The sequence below is a fragment of the Trichosurus vulpecula genome, chromosome 5 (assembly GCF_011100635.1).
Source record: "Trichosurus vulpecula isolate mTriVul1 chromosome 5, mTriVul1.pri, whole genome shotgun sequence".
Lineage (NCBI taxonomy): Eukaryota > Metazoa > Chordata > Mammalia > Diprotodontia > Phalangeridae > Trichosurus > Trichosurus vulpecula.
The window spans coordinates 302,328,797-302,351,882 of NC_050577.1; the positions used below are offsets into that span (position 1 = coordinate 302,328,797).

Below are 23,086 nucleotides of genomic sequence, written 5' to 3' on the forward strand. Positions count from 1 at the left end.
TAAGCCTGGGTTCTTTCCATTGCATCACAGTGTCTGTTGCAGTGAGGAGGTTGCAGTGAAAGTGACCTTTTGGGTGACAGAATGAGCCATTTGGCAAACAATGGGCTTCAGGCACCATTTGCTCATGACCCCTTCTGGTCATTTGCCTTTGTCTGGTGACTTATCAGAGCTATGCATCTGGGTTTGACACTGGAAGCATTTTTTTTTTTGGTTTTCTGGAGAATGTAGAAACGGCTCATGTGGATCCACCCGCTGTAGGTCAGACCATGTCCCGAGCCTCGGGAACTTCAATCATCATTCAGGTTTATATAATGCTTCAGGCAGAGTCATTGTCCTAGATCTGTCCCAGCTCTATGTTCCCAGGTCTCTTACAGCTCTGACATCCTATGAGTGCCTGATTGTGGGGAAAGTGCTTACTTGATGCATTAATTTTGACCTGTGTTGACCCCTCCCTGGTAAATGTATAAAATGGACATAGCCTAGGGGACCCACGAATAGCCTCCTTTATTATAGAACTAAGCTTTTTACTCTGTTTTTTCCACAAGACAAAGTACTCTGCTGTCTCAGGAATACCTTTCCTTTCCCTTTCCCCCAAGGCTCTTATGGGTAGGTATTGATGTTCTGTGACCCCTGCTTTATGCCAGAGACATCTCAGGGCAATAAATTGCAAGTAATAAACATGTACTTTCCCTAACTTTTCTTCTTGGGGTCCTCAGATATTATCAAATCCAGAATGGAAAAGTTGATCATAAGATTGAAGGGATTCTATTGTGGAGGTGTATGTTACAATGGAGGGGAGATGTCTAATCAATGTAACATAGAAGTGCAGCTGATTCAGATATAGTTGTGGCCAGACAATAGTTTAGAGTGAAAACGATCGGGGGTTCTTAGTGGACCACAAAACCAGTATGGATCAACCGAGTGACGTGGCAGACAAGAAAATGAATGAAATTTTAGACTGTTTTAAGAGAAATGCAGTGTCCAGGACTAGGGAGGTGCAAGTCCTGATGTCCTTTTCCCCGGTCAGGACACATTTGGGTACTGTTCAGTTCAGGACACGTTAGTTTGAGAAAGACATTGGTATGTCTGAGATGCCCACAGGAGGGCAACCAGTATGGTGAAGGGGCTTGAGTCCATGCTATATGGAGATCAGTTAGAAAAATTGGGGGGGGGGTGGTATTTAGCCTAGAAAAGAGACTCAGAGGGGAGATGACATAAGTATCTAAAGTACTATTAGTGGAAAGAGGGATTTGACTTGTGCTTAGCCCCAGAGGGTAGAACTGGTAGCAACAGCAGAAAGTTCTAAGAAGCAGATTTTGGCTTGAGAGGAGAAAGAACAGTTAGAACTTTCCAATTGGCTACCTGATCAGGTAGTGAGCTCCCCATCACTGGGTGTATCCATGTAGCAGCTAGGTAACCACCTGTAAGTGGTATTAAAGAACGGACTCATGGTTCAGTTTGGGGCTGGACTAAGGGGTCTCTGAGGTCTCTTCAAGGGCTCCAATTTTTCACTTCCACGTCTCAGTGTTTGGCGTGGTATCGCCCAAACGCCTAGCTGTCTCCTGGGAAGTTGTCAATCCTGGCTCAGCAGTTTGCTCACGATCTTCTGAGGTTCCTGGATCCATAATATCCAAGCTCATTAGGAAGTCAGTCAATCAGGAAGCGGTGCTGCTCGGAAGTACCCTGTTAATTAACATGTGAGGAGTGGGCTGGGAATAGCACCACCAGAGGTGGGAAGTCTGTCTGGATTGTCAGAGGGGGATGTTTTCAATGCGCATCTCCTGATTATCTGTGCGAAGGGGGAGGTAGAAGGGCCAGGAGGGAGGGGGCACCCCGCAAACACCTCATCTGAATGAATTTGGGTTCCGTCTCCTCCGTCAGAGATGAGATGGACGTGGCCATAAGGCGAGAAAATGAACAGCTGGACAACAGCTGGACAGCCCACAAAGCCCACGTGACAGCAGGAGAATCTTGACCTACAAGTCCAAAGATCTGGATTCCAGCTCTGGTTCTATCACTTACAACCCTCAAGACCTTCCCTCTGTTTCCTCTCCTGAAAATGGGTAGAAGGATCGCTGTACCCTCTATCTCTGGGGCTACTGCAAAGATGCAGTGAAACGATGCCCTTGAAATGCTTTTTGGAGCCCAAAGATGCCGGGTCATCATGGGGTGGATGATTCTACCTCAGCCAGCCCCCTAGGTGGGGGGGGGGGGCTGTGTCTGAGCTTGTAGGGGACATTGATGTGCAGGGCCCCGAGCTGAGAAAATGGACGACTCTCCTTTCCAGCCCAATGTCTGTCTGTATCCATCGGTTAAGGAGAGACCTCAAAGTCCTGAGGACAGGACTACCATTTACCTCTTGTTGCTGCTCCAGAGCGTCGTGGCAGTGGGGATGCGGGGTGGGTATGGGAATCTACCTGCAAGATACACGTGTTTTTAAACTAAAGGCCTAAGGTTGATCTTAGTCAATAGCAAATGCTCACAATCGAACGACTAGGTTTCCAGGTGTGTTGTTATGGAAGCAGCTGAAGACCTGGTCCCCTACCTTGGGGATGGGTGAGGGCTGTACAGGCGGGTGTGGCTAGAGAGTAAGAGACTAAACAAGCCAGTGGGCACCTACCAACTATTGGCTCAGTATACAGAGTCCAAAACACGCACCAAGTACAGCATACATGGGGGGAGGGGAAGTTAGGGAAAAAGCATAGAACTGCTCATTAATAACACACAATTCCCAGAGGGAAGAGAACCGTACAAAATACAGTAGGTCACACATATCAGGATTGAATACAAATTCCTTTGTGAACATAAGCTTTGTTGGTGGCGTTACTATTTTTTTCTTTTGACAAAGGACTGGGTGACAGGGCAGGAACTCACAGTAGGAGGAGACAAGAGTGAAGGTAGCTTGGGAGGCCATGGAATAGACACCAGGTAATGTGAGGGTCAGCCCTCCATTACCCGGCTGTGGCAGTGCCTGGAAGCCTGTGTCCATCCGCACCTCCCACAGCTCTGCAGCCAGTAACCGGCGTTCTTCTGGTGACCCTGAGCTATGGGAAGTTCTCAGAATGCTTCCTGAATTGCCATAAACTGTGAGAGCGGGAAGGGCCCTACTGAGTGAAGAAAGATGACATTATGGTCATCGTTGGCACAGCCCAGAACTTGGAGTCAGAAGGCCTTGGGTCCAAGTCCTGCCTGTGATGACTTGAGCCGCCCAGTAGTCTGACCTCCATAAAATGAGAATAACAGTCTTTAACCTACCTACCTACCTTACATAGGGTTACTTTAAGGAGAAAAGACACAGTAATATGTCTAATGCACTTTGAAGGGTTACAGAAAAGTCCAATAAGATGCAGTCAGAATCAATCAGGGTGCTCCAAGGTCTCCCAGCTCTGGCACTCGATGCTGACAACATCACAGATCTCGAGCTGGGAGGGAGGGATTTCAGGAAAACTGAGGCCTGCAGAGATTAAGTGACTTTGCACAGGGGGTTGTCACACAGGTAGTAATTCAGACCCAGCTTTTCAGACTCCAGAGATCCAGTTTTTGGGGGGCAAGGTTCAGACCACGTTAAGTAACCTGCCCAGGGTGACATAGATAGCATGTTTCTTTACCCACTAAACCAGGTTCAGTTCTAAGGTTCCTTTCATATCTAACATTGTAGGTTCAAGGCTACCTGTGGGACCTGGAATTAGTCATATAACTTCTCTGAGACGCAGACTAAGCTGAACCACATCTAGATGTTTGATCAGGAGGGCCAGACCCATTCAATGTGCTCACTGGGAAGTGAGCCTTCCTTTGGGGTTTTGATGACCACACCCTCTGGAGAGGGCATGGCCATGCCCAGTAACACCATCCTAGAGAGGACTGAGGATGTTTCCTGAGCCTGGGTAATTGTCATTCATTCATATCCACTGAGGAGGAGTGTCAGGGATTGAGGGTAATTTGATGAGATGGAAAGATGGGGCTGGAGGATTAGATAACCACAAAGGTCCTTACCAGCCTTAAATCTGTGACCTCATCTTCCAGCACCTTCCAGTACCTGTTTTATTCTCTCATAATTGCATCGATACCATTTTCGTGCCAGTGGATTTAAAGACACTGTACTGGAACTCTCTGAAGTCTGATAAAGTGGGTGGGGTCTGTCTGGTGACTCACTGTTAACCAGAACCTTGGATTCTTTGGAAAGTCCCCAGTCCCTGATCATGCTGGATTCCCAGAATTTACTGTATATGTTTGAAAATAATCCTGGGGCCAACTTTAGAACTGTGATTAGCAAAGCCACATGTTTCATCCTCAGTTCATCTTTTCGGTAGGGAATTCATACTCTTGTGATTGGTGTTGAGAAGCCTAGAATATGAGAGGGGGACAGGGACTGGCTAGTCTAAGCTGTAAGTTTACAGATGGGGAAACTGAGTCCCCAAGGGGGGGGGCAGTTCACAGAGTGAAGGTTATAAGCCAAGCCTCCCCTTTTCTGGCCTCCAGACCTTTGCTGTTTCCATCCATCTCTACCTGTCCAGGTCTCCCCCAACCTCCAAGACCTGGGTCAGGGAAAGGTAAATTTTGTCCAGTTTGGCTAGATTCTAGGGAATGATGGGAAATAAGGTAGGTTTGGGGCCTTGAGATGGGAGAATGGGATAGAAAGCTGGTAAGGCAGACCAATGAAAGATTGCAATGGGCATGGAGAATCAAGTCCAGGTTTGCCCACCTTGATAAGGAAGGCAAAGGGAGCCATTCATTTTTGAGCCACTTTGGGCCGCTTCTACAAAGAGGGCTCAGGGGTATCTTACTAAGGTCTAGAGTGACTGAGGCTGGGTAAGAAGTGTCCTGTAATGGACCTGGGGGGTGTTAAGGGAAGCCCTGAATGCTGTACCCCCTTCCATACTTATTCTTTGCTTGGTAGCAAATGAAGCTACATCCTAAGGAATGATGACTGTTTCTCTGGTTAGGAACAGCAGAGAAAGAAGGAAAGAGGGGATAATGAGGCAGAATTATAGCTACTGTTAAGAGTCAAAGATAGGAAGTGAGTGTAGTGTGTTAAGCTTTGTGCAGAGACCAGGCCAGGAGGCCCTGCTGCTGCATGCTAAGGGGCGCAAAACACAAATGATCAATAACCAAGGTGGACCACATGGGCTGGCAATTGAGTGACGGTGGGGGCTGAGAGATGCTGGAAGGGAGCACCGCCTCCAAGCACCATGGGGGTCAAGGAGAGTGGACTGTGGGACTATACCATCCCGGGTTCAGATGCTAAGGGTGGAGGGTTCAGTGAGTCATGCGCAGCTGGCCCTGTCACTGTGGTTTTTAGCCATGGTTACACAGACTTGATAAAGTACTTAGATGAACAGTGTTTTCTTCATTGATCTCAGGAGACCATGATGGAGGAGGGAAGGAGGCGGGGGTAGGGGTGACAATTTGCTGTATTCGAGCCTTGATTTCCTCATCCGCAACATGGAGTAAGAGGACAGTCCTGGCTTCCTCGTGGGGGTGATGAGGGGATTTGCTGAGAGAATGGACGTGAAACATTTTCAGTGATGAAATACGGACTGTTATTATTCTAACATACACTTAAGCATTTGTGGAACTGAATCTAATTGCATCTATTTTTGTCACCGACATTTACACACACACTCCTTTTTCAGGCAGACTTCTTTCCGGAAATTGAAGGCCAGAATTTGGTATCCCATAATTGGGAGATTTAACTCAATTCAATTAAAAAAACAGGAAAACATTTGGAAGCAACATGATATGTTGGAGAGAGATCTGCGTTAGAGTCAGGAGATCTGGGTTTGGATCCTGACTCCAACCTTTACTAGTTGTGTGACCAGCTGCAAATTCATTCATCTGTAAAATGAGGACGAATAATCCACGCATTAACCCACCTCCCAGGGCTGCTGAGAGGGAAGCATTGTGCAAACCTCAATGTGTTGTAGAGATGTAAGTTAACATCACTGATTGCTGACTCGCTTCTGTGACCCTGAAACTTTGCATTCCCTCTCAATCCTCAGGTTCCCCTTCTCCACAACATAGGGGTCAGACGAGGTTGCCCATAAGGTACCTTCTAGCTCAAACATTCTATGCCATGGCAATCCAGGAAGCCAAAGAATTAAGAATGATATATTTGGATTATTCCATGACTTGGTCACTGGTAAGCCTTGTGATCAGCGCTTGAGCTGGGCATTCGCAGAGACAACCAGAGACCTCCACTAGCTATTTTCTGGATCAAGGGTGGTTGCCATAGGGATTCACCCTTTTGTGTCCTTTTGAAATTCAAGGCCCCCTGGAAGTGAGACAATGGGCCTGGCTCCTGACTGTGGTACCATTGTAGGACCCCCTCCCCTCCCCATCCATGAAGCGATGGCCAGACACCCTGGCTGATCACCAGCTGGCTAACCCCTCCCATATTCAGAGAGCCATTCACCGGAGAACTTTGGATTAAAAAAAAAAGCAACTCACATTCAACATTCTGACATTTACATTAAGCTTGATTTGGTGACTACTGGAGATTGGGAAGGCAGAGGAGGGTGACTTGAACCATTTGTAATCCTTCATCCCTTGGGTCTGGCCAGGGCAGCTCTGACCCGGCTGCTGCCAACAGTCCCTTAGTAAATATGCCATCGCCTTTCTAGGGCCCCCAGTCTACATGGGAATATTGCTTATGGACTGCTGTCCTGGGCACCCTTCTTGGCCGCAGAGCGTCATTTCCTAAGTCAGCTGAAGGGTCACACAGAAGCCAGCACCATGCCGCCGGCCACCACCTGCTTGGCTGGTCCTTCGGCCCCCTTGGATGTCTTTCCTCCTGGAAGCTGCCCATGTTTTTGTAATCTCCCCTCTCCCATCCTGAGGCACAGCAGGAAGTTTTTCTGAGAAAGCAAACAAACAGAAACATGTGAAAATGATGCTGCTGTCTTTGAAAGATGGTAAACCCCCTGAAGGCAGGAGCTGCTTTATTTTTGTCTTTAAGCTCCAGAGCCAAGTATAGGGCTTGGCATACAGAAGGTTCTTAATGAATACTTAGTGATTGAGTCCATTACAGGACCTGAGCTGGTTTTTGCCCAATGTCAGGTGGGCTCCTTTAGCTAAGGCTCCTCATCCTTCCCGACTTTATCTGGGCCTTGAAGGATGGAAAAGATTGGAGAGGGCCAGAGGATAGGACAGAGCATTTAAGGTGAAGGGAGGGGGGACAGCTGAAGGATCCCCAGAAGATGAAACAGGCTTGAATAGCCATCGAGTTCTCATGGAGAATTAAATAAAAATCTCCTTGGAGGCCCCGGGTTATTAATGAGCTGAATAGATAATCCTCTGGTAATCAGAGAAGGAGGACAATGATTCCTGCCATGTGACTTTTCCACATCTTCTTATCTATCCTGGGCATGAAGAAACAAATTCCAAACATAAATGGGGCAGGGGGGAGAGGGCTGACACATGCAACAGATTCAGGGTCCCAGGCTCTGGGTTTGAACCTCAGCTCCATCCCCTGTGTGACCCTGGGCAAGTAGCATATCTTCTCTGGGGCTGAATTTCCTCAACTATAAAAAAAGGGTGGGGGTTGGGGTGGACTGGATAGCATGGTAAGGCCCATCCAGGTCTAAATCTGGATTTTAGGTGGGGAAATCCTAGGATTAAAACCTAGGGCCAGAAAGGACCTCGGAGTCAACTAGTCCCTTCCAGCCCTGACATTCTGGGTTCTAAGCCACGCCCCCCACCTCCAACATCCCCAATTCGAAGTTCAGCTCCAAAGTTGACCATCAAGAAATGCTAACCACCGCCCAAGTAAAGATTCCCTTGCTGGTAAACACAGTCCTTTAATTGTACAACAGAACCCCAGGAAACATAGAAACTTCATCGTGAGACTTCCTTCTTTCCTTCCAAGTTTGACAACTTCAGACCAATTTAAGATGCTGGCCAGATGGAGCCTGTACAGGGGAATGAACAAGGCTGCCCATTAAACTCCAGTCCTTCTGACCAGCTAGGTGCCTGCAAAGCTGTTAAGTCACATTATGGGGCAGAAAGGATGCAGATTATCAGGGATCATGAGCCCAACTCCCCCATTTTATAGGTGAGGAAACTGAAGCCCAGGGAGGTCACACAGTTGAGTGGCAGAGCTGGGATTCACCTCTTGCCACAATGGAATAGTGTGTGCCTTCCTCTTAGCTCCCACCATCCAAAGCCCAGAGGAAATGCCACCTCCTTCAGGAAGACTTCCCTGACTCTCTCCCCACCCCAAGGTGGAAAAGACCCTTCCTGTGCCTGCAGTGTGACAGGGATACAGTTCTGTGATCTTGTGTCATGTCCTGAAAGACTGGAATGTCCCCAGGGCAGGCGCCATGTTTTCTTCAGTCCTGCATCTCCACCAGGGCTGTCCTGTTGGGAGATGTACACTTGGACATTTCTCAGTAAGTGTTTGTTGAATTGAGTTCTGTTGAATCCAGGCCTTTTGCTGAGCTGAAAAGTTAACTTCAGAAGCATTAGGGCACCCTGGCTGCCAGCTATGACAGGTGCCTCGTGGGTGATGGATCCCCCCCCCCCCCGCCTCACCCATTCATTTCCAGCAGCAGCAGCAACATTGTGGATGTGGTGATTAAACGGTGCCCGATCTATTGTGTTTGTTCTCAGTGGCAGGTAAGGACAGGAGGTGCTCACAGTAAAGCAATTTAATTCTGGGGAGAGACTTTATGTGGGTCACGTGGCCTAGCGAGGCAGAGCTATGGGGTGCTAGAAAGAACATTGGTGTGAATGCAGTCTCTTACCAGCTGTATGACCTTGGGGAAGTGCCTTCACCTCCTGAAACTCCCTTTCTCATTTCTAAAATGAGTGGGCTGAAGCAGATTGCCTTAGAGGATCCTTCTAATTTCAGGAATCTCATATTCTATACTTTTGAGGGGGAGGGGGGAGAGGACAGTAGGTTCTTGTGAAAAGAAGAGCGACCCCTGGTCTTTTGGGCCTTACTGTGAATAGCATACCTGAATCGTGCCCCCACCCCCTTTTGTAGTGTTCTGCTCTAGACCGGGGTTCTTAATTTGGGACCAACAGATCTTCAAGAAGTCCATGGGTGAATTTCAGGTGATCCAACACCTTGGAGAGGAAAAAAACAAATCTTCATTTTCACTCTATGTGCATATAAATACATACATACACGTATACATACACACATACATATATATACATGTATAAACATGTGTGTGTGTATATATATATGTATATATATATATATATATAATTGATGACTTTCTATAAAATCGATTTTCTTTGTAATCCCATGGTGATTATTTTATGCATTTCAGGACAGGATTCCAAGAAGGATCCGTGGGCTTCCCCAGATGGCCTGCCAGAGGGGTCCAGGGTAAGAATCCCTGCTCTGGACACTGTTCACCTAATTAGTCATAGGATCATAGTATCTAACAAATTTAGAGCTGGGAGAGACTTGAGAGGCCTTGTGTCCTTCCAGATGAGGAGACTGAGGCCCAGAGAGATTGCTGGCTTGTCCAGGGTCACACAGAGTATCTGAGGTGGGGGATGAAAACTCAGGTCCTCCTGAATCCAAATCCAGTGATCATAGGCCTTGATTGGAGACCTTGGTCAAGTTTCTTCCTCTATAGAATGATGATCTAGATGCTCTCAGAGCTCCTTCTAGGCTCTGACATTCCCCGTTCTGAAGCCCCTCCCAGCCCTGACATCTCCTGTTCTAAGTTCCCTCCCAGCTCTGACATCCCCTGCTCTAAGCTCCCTTCCAGCTCTGACATCCCTTGTTCTAAGGCCCTCCCTGATCTGAGGCCCCTTTCAGCTCTGACATCCCCTGTTCTAAGCTTCCTCCCAGCCCTGACCTTCCCTGTTCTAAGCTCCCTCCCAGCTCTGACATTCCCTGTTCTAGGGCCCTCCCAGCTCTGGAATGCTAGGATTCCTATGATCTGTGTTTATGTCTGTAGCACAAATTTCCCAGGTATCTCGCAAACATTAGGTGCTTAATGCATGTTTGTTGAATGGAGTGGGATAGAACATCTGTAGCATCCATGGGCTGAAAGCCTCCAGGAGGATCCACTCACAGGCCCCTGGCACCAGGTGCTGTTGCCATTCCCCATCATTGGGTGAACTCAAGGGGAATAATCGTGCTGGATTATCACCCAAGCATGAAATTGATACAGTTCTCCCTAAGGGAATATTTTGCAAATATTTACTCTCTGCTTTCAGACATCCCCTTCTTCTCCCTCCCCTTCTGCTTCCGTGAGACACCATGTTCTGAGCTGGTGAGCCCTGGCACTGCCCACTGGACGGAGGATGGGGTCAGAGCCCAGAGTGAGGAGAGCAGGATCTGAACGCAGCTCTGCTGGGCACTTATTGCTCTGCGGCATTCAGCTTCTCCTCCTGTCTAGCCTTGTTTGCCTCCTCTGCACAAGGAGGGGATTTGGATTAGACGCACCCAGTGGTCTCTTTCAGCTCTGACAATACGTGAAATGTGGATTTCTGATGCCTTCGAAAGCCACCCTCTGTTTTTTATTTATATCTTCTGGGCTGGGTAGATAGCTGGCCTCAGAGTCACAAAGGCCTGGGTTCTAGGCCTGCCTCTGACCTGGGAAGCTCCCTTCATTTTTCCATGCCCCAGGTAGCTCCTAAGACTCCACCAGGAAGGGCATGTGCCCTCTTGCCTCTACAGAGAGGGCTCTTCCCTAGGACCGTGCCACAGGCCACAGGATCCCAGAGTGAGAGCTGAGACACCGCAGAGGCCCTAAGCCCAACCCTTTTGATTTAGGGATGAGGAAACCAAGGCCTAGAGGACAAGTGACTTGCCTAAGGTCACACAGTAATAAGGAGCAGAGCTGGGATTTATACATGGACCCTCTAACTTCACATTAATTGAATATTTCCCATTGCACCAGGGTAAACACACACACACACACACACACACGCGCGCACTACTAAACAGTGAGCTCATTAACACCAGAGACCCCGTCTCTGTGATATTCATAGTTCCTATCACCTCTGTGAGGTAAGTATGCCCATTTCACAGAAAAGTAAATCATGGCTGGGGCAGGGGAGTGACTTGGCCTAGATCACACAGTAAGTGAGAAACCTCAAATCTTATCTATCTCTATAACACCAGCACCTGGGACTCAACACTTGAAAAGAAAAATGTTGGCTGAATAAATGAGTGAATTAGGGCCAAGTGATGCATGTGGAGGGGCTCCCACCAAGGGCCGCCTGTCCTCACGCCCCTGCCTCTACACTTCTTTTTCCAGCCTCCTTCACAGACTGGCAGAACTGGATGGGACACCATGAGGGGACTTGTCCAACCTGCACATTTGCCTCCTACTCACCAAGCTGGACTTGAAGACCCCGGGAAGGAGGCCTCCCTGCCCACCTCAAGAGCACCTTGATGGCTGGGAAGGCCTGCCCCTTAAATCATGCTGAAATCTCTGTGGCTGACCCCTCAGGCTCCTGGTTCTGCCCTTCAAGGCCCACGAGGATGCCTGACCCCAGCATCCCTAAGCCTTCTCCAGTTCCTCCACTCAATCCCTCTCCTCTCAAATTTGTCAATGCCCTTCCTCACACTTGAAGCCCAGAGAGAGCAGAGCATGGAGGAGCCATCCCCTCTCAGGGCCTGGGCACTGTGCCCTTCTCAATGCCATGCGAGAGAGCATGTGGCCTTTCGGAGGCCAAATCACATGGCTTCTACTTGGGAATATGGGTTTTTGAATCCAAGCATGACATTTGATAATTATCTTTCTTTTATTTCTTTATTTTGGCCTGAACCTATGGTTTACCATTGATTTAGGGAACACTCCATGGGGAAGCTTCTTCCACCAGTGAGATCATCAACATTCTGGAGAACTGCCTGGGGAAGTAAAGAAAACTGCCCAGGGTCACACGGCCAGGGGGCACATTTGTCTTCGGGAAATTTCATGTGATCATGGTCTGAGATTCTGGGCTGTCCAGACCCTTCTAGAACCCAGTTCTCATCCAAAGTGTCAGCAATTCCCCTGGACTTGTGCATTCACCCAAGCTTGGTGAATGTGCCAGCCACCTGCCACACTCACACCTGTTACCTGATCTCACCTGAGCCCTCGCCCCTACAAGGAGAGCCTCCCTTCCTCTGGGACCGACTCTTTTTCCCACCACCCACCCCGATTAGTCCCAACCTTCTCTTCTCTCCTCAAGGCCCTTAGGACAGGCTCAGGGGAGAGAGCAAGCAGGCCAGGAAGCCCTGGGTTCGAGTTTTGCCTCAGACACACAGGCTGTTTGACCCCAGGCATGTTCCTTCCCTCCAAAGCTAAGGGTTTCACAGTTTGCTCCTCTAATAAAGGGGACAGTAAGAACACATCCTTCCCTGAGGCTCAGATGAGCTAACATACCTTTTGAAACCTTAAAGCTTTCCATAAATGTTGGTGATTATTATTATGCCAAACTCAACACAGCTCGTCATCTGTTGGGCTAACCTCACTCCTCTTCCTAACTTTGCTATTTCTATAGAGGCTGGCACTGTCCTTCTGGTTCCCCAGTTCTGCCACCTCAGTCATTCTCAGAGGTTGAGCCCCTCCAGCTGCCTCTGATTCAACTCTGTTTACTCTGGCACTGGAACCAAAGGCCCCTGACACATCCAGGCTCTTCCCGCTAAGCAACACTGCCACCTGCATAGGAAACCCCAAGCCAGAACTTCAGGTACTTTACAATCTGGCTCTAGTCTATCTTTGCAAGTTTGTTTCACAAAAATCCCCTTTATGATGTGTTGGGCTAAAAAGGCCTGTGTGCCCTCAGACTGGGCAGTTCCTCTGCTGTCTCTGCTCCTCTCTCTTCCCTTTGATCTCTGGGATCCATAGCTTCCTTCAAGGCTCAGATCAGGTGCTCCCACCCCTCCTCCTCCTCCTTATAATTGAGGAAACTGAGACAGGCAGTGATTAAGTAACCTGTTCAAGGTCACATAGCTAGTAAGTATCTGAGACCAAACTTGAACTCAGGGCTTCCTGACTCCAGGCTGGCACTCTATGCACAGTGGTGCCACCAAGCTGTTCCTGGGTATATACTGTACACTGAGTCCTTGTAATGGTAATTTAAATTTGAAAATCTTTCCCACCCATTAATAGGCCCATGTGACCTGCTTACATCACAGGAAGCCTAAGTCACATATGGTGGGAGGATCTTGCTGAACAAGAGGAACTGGAAGGGTGGAGCAGACAATGCTCAGAGCTGTTAGAGCTGAGGGAGAGAGCAGATGTGTGCTAGCTGTGCTGTGAGTGATTGCTGGTGGCAAGGCCCCAGCAGGGGGGTAGGGAATGGTTTTTTGTTCTCTGCTGTGATGCTGTGTATTAATTTCTTTGCTGCTATGATGGATTAGACTTATTGGTTTTGGGCTCCGGTTCTCTGGTGTCTGAATAAATGATTTACTTCTACCTTCTATATGGAGAGTCTCATATTTTGTGATACAGAACTACATAGGCATATTTACAATGATCATCTATATTGTGATTATTGCCCTGCTAATACAGTCCCCCTCCCTCTATCCTTAGAATGTAAAAACCCCAAGGTCAGTGGCTCTCTCTCTTCAGACTCTGTAGCCCTAGCACTTGGCCCAGGGTAGACAGAATAAATGCAGCTCTTGAACCTTGGGTCAAAGCTGCCCCTTTGTTGGCCAGAGGTCAGAGATCAGAGGTCTACCATCATGTCCCCCTTTCTGGGCCCTGTGCCTCTTCACATGGGCTAAGCTGCATTTTTGCCTTTTCTGGCCATGATTCTGATTTGTGCTGAACTTGCAGTCCACTAAGACCCCCAGATCATTTTCTCTCTCAGAGTTACTGTTATCTAGCCTTCTTCATCCTTTGTTTACACTTTTGATTTTTAAAAAGAAAACCTTTGGCCCTGCATCTACAACTCATAGCCCTCAAGATCCCAGGAATTTTAGACAAAAACCTTTTTGTAAACCCTCTACAAACCCTTTTCACTCCCTGTATATGTTCTATGAAGGCAATGTTTCCAGGATTATTGATTTAAATGCTCACACAAATGTTTTTCAATTCCACCTAAACAAAACTATCGATTTTCCCTTTGCGATTGCTTCTATCCCTTTCTTGGCTGAGGATTTTCTTACTCGCTATGGCTATGGAAGGCATTTGATCTGGTTTTCTTCAGACCTTTTGTTAAATAGTCTGGCCTTTAACACTCAGGTCAAGTATGCATTTTGAGCTAAAATTCTGACTGCCTCCAGAGAGCAAAGAGAGGGCGAATGGGATGAAGCTACTGGGAGGCAGCTTTAGTTTTGGTGGAAAGAAAAACTTGCTAAAAAACAAGAGCATGGCCAGAGGTAGTGAACTCCCTGTCACTAGAGTTATTCAACAAGAGAAGAGATAATCTGTCTGTAATGTAGTAGAGGGAATTCTTGTTTAACCCCAGGCTGGGCTTCTTGGCCTTTGAGGTCCCTCTAATCCTCCATAATTCTATTTCCTACCTTCCCACTATGATGCCCGTTAACAGTCAAAAAAAATTTTTTTAAGAGTGTGCTTTCTTAACAGTCCCATAGAAAATGTTTGTTTCCATCGTTTTGACAGGACGCACAATGTCCAAATTGAGAATCGTTTACTCTTCCAGCCACCATCCATTCCCAGAAGCAAATATTTTGGCAGCTAAAGCTGGGACTTTGATGGCAGGAGACACAAGAAGATGCCACTAAACCCCAGGCAGCTAAGACAGATGCTTTCTCTCAGCTTCCTGCAGCATGGACTCTCTGAGTGGGTCTTATTAAACAAGGTGGACACCCATCTCTCCCCAGGCACATCCCCGCCATCTCTGCCAGCCTGTTTTCTTTTTTTTTTTCTGGTTACCTAACTTCTCCAATATTAATCTTGTGAGGGCCCAGAGGATAATTACATTGGATTCTTGTCAAACCTACAAAGAGAAATACTCTCCCTTGCTCTGGGGAAGTTAATGGGTCCAAAGCTTTTCCTGCAGGCTTCACAGAAATATGTCCTGGCTTCTTTCGGGGAGGCTCTACTCCATTTAATTACCTCTGGGAGGGCACATCTCATCTTTGTGAAGTATTAGCCAAGTGTACTGTAACTGGAAATTCTAATTAAGATTTGAAAAGGGGGGGGAATTCCAGTGGCAGAGGTGAGGTGATGCCCTGTAACCTAGATCAAATGAGAGAAAATTTGTCAAGTGCTTAGCCTGGTGCCTGGCACACAGTAGGCACTTGTTCCCTCCCCTCTCCTCCCCAGAAGATGGAGTTGGGGGGTAGGAAGAGTCTGGATTTAAAGGACCTCAAAGGCCATCCATTTCTCAGATCTGGTCAGACAGTACCTGAAAAAGGTAAAAACCCAGTCTTGGGACCTGGTTTGAGCCCAATATGCCCAAACCATCCTCAGAGAGTTTCTTTCAAATGATTCTTCAAAAGGTTAATTCCTTGCAGTGAATTCAGCCTTGTCTGAAAAATGCTGACGTTTCAAATATCACTTAGGGAAGAAAAGTGAGAATAATGTCAGGGATTTAAGCTAGTTTTATACCAAAAGGAATCTGAGGGAATCTCAGGACGACAGAAGTATAGAGTCACAGAACCTCAGACTAGTTAGTAATGGACGTAGAGCATGGGAATGCTAGAACCTAGTCACAGTGGGTTCCACTGGCCCATGGCCAAGCAGAGACATTCTTACCAGACAAAGATAAAACCTGGTCATGCCTTCTTGGCTCTGTCTCAGCTCCAGATCAATGATCCTACGACCTGGGGCAAGTCAACCTCAGTTTCCCCTATAGCCTCATAAGTCTCTCTCTTCTAATAGTCCCAGCCCTCAAGGGGCTTACCTCCAATAGAGGTCAGTTAAAAGCAGGCACCATTATACTCCAATATACCATGCAGAGAAAACTGAGCTGGGAAAGAACACCCAAAACTGGGAAAACCAAGGTAGGCTCCATGGAGGAGATGGTACACCGATTGAGCCTGGAAGGAGGAGAAGAGTCCTGAGGGGCAGAAGTGAGGAGGGGTTACCAGTAGGGAAATGGTTTGTACAAATGGACAATGGTGAGAAGGAAGGGTGTCAAGGTCAGGCAGTGGTCCAGTTCAGCTGGAGGGAATGTGCGCTTTCTGAAGGGGAGTAGTATGAATTAAAGATGGCACTAGATTGTGGAGGGCCTCGTATCATGTGCCTCCGTGTTTCATCCTGTTGGCAATAAGAAGTATTGAAGGTTTTTGAGCAAGGGAATGATCCTCGGGCCTTGTTCCTTAGGAAGATTATTTTGGTGGCTTTGTGGAAGATGAGAGACATAAAGAGGGAAACCAATTAGGGTTCTGTTACAGTAGTCTAGGTAAGAGGTGATTAGGGTTTGAGTTAGAGTGGTGCTAAGCGGAGAGAAAGGGACAGAAGGGAAAGGTGTGGAAAGGGAACACACCAGACTTAGCAGCTGAATGAGAATGAGCGATGAGGGAGAGCGCAAAATTAAGAATGACTGTGTCGCTTGGGCCCTGGGAGGATGGCCGTGCCCTCAACAGAAACAGGGACATTTGGAGGTGGGGAAGACGGTGACTTCTGTTTTGGATCTGGTGAGTCTGAGATGCCTATACGATGTCCAGCAAGAGATCTCCAACAAGCAGCTGATGGCGAAGCTGGGAAATGACCCTGAGACTCGAAATCTAGCTTGCCTTCCTTCACAGCAAGACGTCTAACCGCTCTGGGACTCCATTCCCCACCCCTACGCCCAGTGAAGTGGAGGTAACAATCCTCATTCTGCCTCGAAAACTGCATTGTTGTCAAAGGTCAAATGAGAGAGAAGAGATGGGGTGGTGTGGTGCCAATTGATGGCCTAGTGGAAAATTGATGGCTCTCGAGCTGAAGGCCCTGGGTTCAAATCCTGTTTCTGATAATTGCTACCTAGAAATCCCTTAGGCTCCCTAGGTCTTTAAAATGTAAAATGAGAGGACTGCACCAGCTGGCTTCTGAGAACCTCTTGGCTTTACCTTGATGTGCCTGACGTTAGGACATTAGGCGGGGTTATTTCCAAGAGGTTCCTCCTCTACATGAGAGAAGCTCCCTGACTTCCCAGTAGTGGGGGACACCCGGTCCCCAGGGCTACCTTCATAGTATTTTTTGACCTAAACAGGGGCCAGTCTTTCCAAGCTCCTGCCTCGATGCCCAGGGATCTAACCTGAGAACCCAGAGGCCAGGCTGGGATCTGGGTGCCCTGCTCGGAACCTCTTCCCTGGGAGCTGACCTGGGCTGAGCCACCCCTGGGGGGGAAACCTGGGGGGGCATCCCAGAGCCTGCTAGGGCTCAGGAGGATCAAAAGGAAAAGAAGAGCTCTAATCCAAAGGGCCCTCAGGTTGTTGCGTTGCTGAAACCTGGAAGATAATCTTTAAAAAGATTTTTAAAATGTTTTTAAAAGGAAATGAGGGACATGATTCCTTTCTCATTGCCTTTAAACTCACTTTCCACAGGCTTTAAGGTCATTTATTCATCAAACAGGTATTAAGTATCCGCTACAGACCAAGAATTGGGCTAGGCCTATGGAGAGAGGAAAAGTGTAATTAAACACAAAGCCTGCCCTCAGGCAGCTTCTACTCTAGGAGGCAGGTGAGACAAGCCAAAGGGCTATCATTTGTGGCTCAGTGGTATCTGACTCTTCATGACTTCATGGACCACAGCAGGATCACGTGCCTCGCCATAACAGAGCGGTCATTTTCCATGAAATGGACGTAATAGTAGCCCCTCCCCCACAGGACTGCTATAAGGACAAAGCGGGATAGCAGATGCTGTTTTACAAACCTCAGAGTACTAGAGCAAGGGTTCCTGTTGTTATTTGTTATTATGGTCATCATCCGTGGAGGAGATTGTGCAGGGATGAGGATGCTCATTTTATTCAGGGGGAAAGGAAGCTCAGAGGGGGGTCACAGAGCTTGTGATTTCATTCAGCGAAGAAAACCACCAAATGTGGCTTTGGAGAACGGCAGAACTAGGCTGATTTCACGCCCAGTCAGGGCTTGTTCCATTATTGCTGCTCTGAGACAGTAGGGGAAACTGAGGCCTGTAAGGTTAAATTAGGAGTTGAAAGAGAATGTGGAACAAGAGTCCTGCTTCTCAGCCTAGAACTATGGATGAGCCGGTTAAAAAGGGAGGGTGGGGTCGGGTCATGCAGGGCCTTGAATGCCAAGTTAGGAGCTGGTCTTCGCGTCTCCTAGAATCTCTCCCGCCCTGGATGGCTGGGATCTGAGAGGCGCTCTGCTCAAGAGCCTCTGACCTGTGTCCATCCACGGGGCCCATTCTGTCTCCACCATGCTCTCAAATGTCGAGTTTTCCACCCTTTTGATTCTGAATCATTAAAACATCTGCTGTGTGATGGAATCGGGCCAAGCTGCTGAGAACGGCAGTCGGGGACACTTTCTGTCGAGCGGCCTGCTTTCCTCTGACATTTGGAAGACCATTAGCACAGGAAGGTGTGTGGTTTGGGTATGTGTGAGCGTGCCCTTGGGTAAGGTCACTGAGCTCGTAGCCCCGAATGAACCCTCGTCTCATACAAGACCCAATTTCATGGCATATAAAAAGACAAAACAGAAGAAGCAGCCGCTCCCACTGTCTGGATGAGAAGATATGGGGGGGGGGGAGCGGAGCTTAGAGCTTCTCTGTTCCAACCCCTTCATTCTACAAGTAGGGAAACTGATACAGGGGCATGTGACTTACCCAAGGGCACGCGGATAGAAATGGGGACCTGGGGCAGGCAAGAGCCTTACTCCTGTGTACGTCAGTCTCCTCCTCTGTGAATGATGTTTCGGTAAAGTCAGGGGGAGGACCAGACCATCCCTAAGGCCCCTCCCAGCTCTAAGGGTCCTGAGACTCTCAATCGCCATGAGTGGGAGGATCCGAGCCATGAGAGTAGGGGAGTTCTCTGAGGAGAAAAGCAGCATCTGGGGACAAAGCCTTGGGTGACTGCTGAGTAAGGAATTCTCAGGCTGGGAGTGGGGTGACATTCTGGCTGAGACCCCCGCTCCTGGAGGGCAGCTTCCCTCTCTAGGAGGCTCCCCTGTGGAGCTGCAGGGACTGTCTCTTCATTGCTCCTGCCTCTTCCTGGACTGTTCCCAGGGGATCCTCCAGCTCTCCTGGCCAAGGAAAGTGCTCTTGACTAGAAGTCAGAAGGCCTGGCTTTGGAACCATGGGTAAGTGGTTTAAACTCTCTGGACCACAGTTTACTCCTCTGCATAATGGGCATAATTACATGTGACCTGCCTCCTACTCAGCAGTCATGAGGATCCTTTGAAATCAAGGATCTGAAATTGCTTTGAAAAGTTTGTTTGACCATATGAAGAGGATTACTATTAAGTGTGGCAAAGAACTCTTTTTACCTTAATTCAACTGAGCCATACACACACACACACACACACACACACACACACAAGAATTAAGGGTAAACTTAAAATAAGCAAAAGGAGATTAGAATGGTCAAGTTTCCAATGACCATTTCCAATGGTCATTGTCAGTGACTCCCAATTAAGGCATGGGAGGAGAAAGAATGAGACCTTCCTGGAGACAGAGAAGAGGCATTTGGAGAAGAAAATCAGAAAAGCTTTGAATCATAGAACACAGAATATCAGAGCTAGAAGAGACCCAAGAGTCAATCAATCAACCAACAAGTATTTGTGAAGGACCTATAATGGACTAAAGTTTAGTCCGCTTAATAAAAAAGATTTGTTCTGTGAAGTTTGGATTCAGTCTAGGCACTTGAGGACCTAGAAGGTTACTTGTGGCCTCAAGGCTGCAGGTTCCACCCACACTAACACTGGGTCAAGACCTGTCACCAAGAACACAGACTGTCAGAGGTGAGAGAAATCTTAGAACATGGAATGTCAGAGATGGAAAGGATATTAGATTAGAGAATGTCACTTATGGGAGAATAAAGAGTAGAGAATAGAGAACTTAGAGAATGTCAGAACTCATGTGGAATGTCAGAGATGGACCCTCCCACCTTTAACATTCTAGGTTCTATATTTTGTGTTCTAAAGCCCCTTTCCAATTCTTGCACTTCATGTTCAGTGTTCTGGGATCTAACCCAGAGATTCTGCACCTGGGGCCTATGGACCCAACAATCACATGGACAGACATCAGAAATCTCTGTCCTAGTACAGGGAAAACATTCACATCTTACTCTAACTGAAAGCTGGCATTTCTTTTCTTAAGGCAGGCACCAACCCAATCACATTGATGTTACCCATGACTTGTCAGCAGTAGAAATCACAGGTCTATTCATATCACATTATGGTTGTTGTGGACATCTCAAAATCTCATGCATGCTCATGGAGCCTTCGAAATGCCTGGAGTTAGTAGATCTTGCTATGTCCCAGGCTTCCTGTCCTCAGACTATATTTCAATAGAATGGATTTCCTTTGCCACCCAATGTACTTTATTGTATGGATGTAACAGTGTGATTCTGAGAAGGGGTGGGGGGAGGTCTGGGACCCACGAGGGGACCCACAGCCCCTTCTCCAAATGCTCTTTGATACTCTGTGATTTCAGGACAAAGCAGAATCAGTCCCATTAGCAATGGCTTTCCCTCTTCTTCCTTCCTTCCTTGAGTTCTTAGGAGGAAATGATTTTGCTGAGTGTGTTGGAAGAGAAACCTTTCTGGAATCCTCCCTCCCTCCGTCAGTGACCCTGCTCATTGGGCCCTGTGCCCAGAAGGCCGGTGCTCTTAATTATCATTTACATGCATCTGTCGTGTTCATCCAAGAAGACGTCAGCTCCTGGGGTGAGGAGCAGGTGTTCTATATCTCTGTATTTTCCACTTCCCTCCCTGCCCCTGCCCCCATATTACATATATAGCTGGGGATGTAGCTGGCACTACCTGAGAAATAACTCCTGATTCCTATTTCAGAGTTTACAGAGTCCTCTCCTCACTAGTGAGGGAGAGAGGGTAAGCATACTACACCCATTTAATAGGTAGAGAAACTGAGGTTTGAGGAGAGAAATGACTGGAGCAGGGTCACACAGATGAGAAATCTTGTGACTAGATGTCCATTTCCTTCCCCACTATGGCGCTCTGTTGCTAATCGGGAGATAAATGATTGACAGATTTCTAGCAGAAGTTATCTACCATACAAACAACTTCTCCTGCCAGAGGGAGAAGAGGGCAGAGACTCTTCCCTTTTGGTCCTTGTGACCACAATGCCCAGCACAGTGCCTGGCACAGAATGAGTGTCCACACGTGCCCGGCAGTCATCTGATTGATTAAACTCATGCCAAGCTTTTCTGCTCATTGGTCTTTCCCCCTTCTCCACCCCTGCCTGAGTCCAGCTCATCTACCCTGGCTGGCCAGAAGCCTTCCTGTCTCCGTCATTGGGTGGGAGCTATTCTGAGCTCTCTAAAAAGAGGCAGCTGGGGACAGAGCCCTGGGACCGGACCCTGGGGACCTGGGCTCGAGTTTTAGTGGTTGCTTTTTGCAGTTTCTAATTGAAGGTCAGCGTGATCTTCAAGTCAACAACATAATGTTTAACGTTCTGATCTTCACAAGGCCCAGGTTTGACTCCAAGATCTGACACTTACTCACCCTGAGACAGTAGCAAAGTAAGTTTCTTCATTTGTAAAACAGGGACAGTAATCTTATCTCTGTTCCTAAATACGTTTTACAGATGGACGCAGGATGCCAAAGCTGACATTGGAATACGGATCATTAAAGCAAGCCCAAGGAGATCTTAGGTCATAGAGTGTCAGAGCTGGGAGGTAGTTCTAGAAACAGGGTCATCGGTTAGAGAGAGAAAGAACCTTAAGAGCCATTACATCTAAGCCTTTGATTTTACAGATAAGGAAACTGAGGTAAATAGGTTAAGTGACTTACCCAGGATCACACAGCTAGCAAGTGTCTGAGGGAACCCAGGTCTTCTGACTCCAAGTCTGCTCTATTCCAAGCTCTTTATAAGAGGGGGAAGTCAAGGCCCAAAGGAGGACATACAAAGCATACCAAACATTGGGAGGCAGCTTGGTATAATGCATAGAGAGCCAGCCTTGGACTCAGGGAGTCCTGAGTTCAAATTCCACCTCAGACATATACTTGCTCTGTGACCACAGGCAGGTCCCTTAACCTCTCAATTCCCCAGGAAAGTCCCTAAGACCAAAGATGCCAATGAATGATCCATGAGGCTAACCTCCCCCAAGTCCAAGGTCATTCTCCTAAACCATCCCATTGTGCCAGCGATCTCTGGGTAACACTTCACTGTTAGATCGGTATTTGGGAGCATGTCTTGGAAAACTCCGGTCAGTCCTCATTAACCAGCTGATTGAGATGGTGGCAACATGAGATGGTGGCGGGGTCGGGGGGGGGGGGGGCCTTTGGGAGCGTGCCCAGACAAGGCCCGTCCAAATCCCATTACGGTCTTTTCTAATTTGGCCTAGAAAAGCTCATGTAGTTAGATTAAGCCTTTTGTTCAGGATTTACAGGGAGCAAGGGATCAAGGGAGAGTTTGGAAGGGGGGGGGCGGTTGCCAGAAAAGGGCAGGGCCTGGCAGGCCTCCTCCTTCACAAAGTCTGTTTTACTTGGCATTTCAGAATCCTATTCCCAGTCTCTTGCAGACCTTTCTTATAAAAGGGGCTGCTTTGAAAATTAAATGAAAACAACCCCTAACCTTTTTGGATCTGTCATTGGGCAGAACTCTCCAGGTAGGTCACCCACTAGGTCATGAAAAGGCCTCTAGCAGAGGCCAGGGTGAAGCTTTCTGGGCAGCCCCCAGAGGAATCCTTGGAACCATCTGCTTTGGTCAGGATGCCCCAAAGCAGCTCCACCCCGCCCCCCACCCCTCAGGCAGTCTGGTGAAGCTTAGGGAGCCCTTGTCAGAACTGTGTTTTAAATGCATAAAATAGATAGGCTCACACAGGAAATCACTTCTGTTGAAGCACAGTTATCCAAATACTGGAGAACACAACACAAGTTCATAGACCCCAGGTTGAGGACCTCTGTCTCAGGGGAAAACCTTGTTCAGGCGGATGTGAGCCTAGTCGTCCTCTGAGGTCCTGTCTAACCCAGTGATTCTTTTAGGTCAAACCCTTATTTCTCAGAGAAGCTAAGGCCAGGAGAAATTAAGGGACTTGGTTAAGGTCACTCAGTAGAGTTCTGTCCAGGGCTGGCATTCTACACTAAGTTTCCA

General features: G+C 47.8%; 1 protein-coding gene across 1 annotated transcript in view; it reads right to left on the reverse strand.

The window, feature by feature from the left end:
• Positions 1–6,799: 6,799 nt before the first annotated feature.
• SHISAL1 (shisa like 1) overlaps positions 6,800–23,086 on the reverse strand; it is a 48,130-nt gene continuing 31,843 nt past the window's right edge. Inside the window, exon 4 of the mRNA XM_036758417.1 lies at positions 6,800–6,854. Within this exon, the coding sequence (XP_036614312.1) occupies position 6,854 (1 nt within the window). The 3' untranslated portion in view covers positions 6,800–6,853. The remainder of the gene's footprint in view (positions 6,855–23,086) is intronic.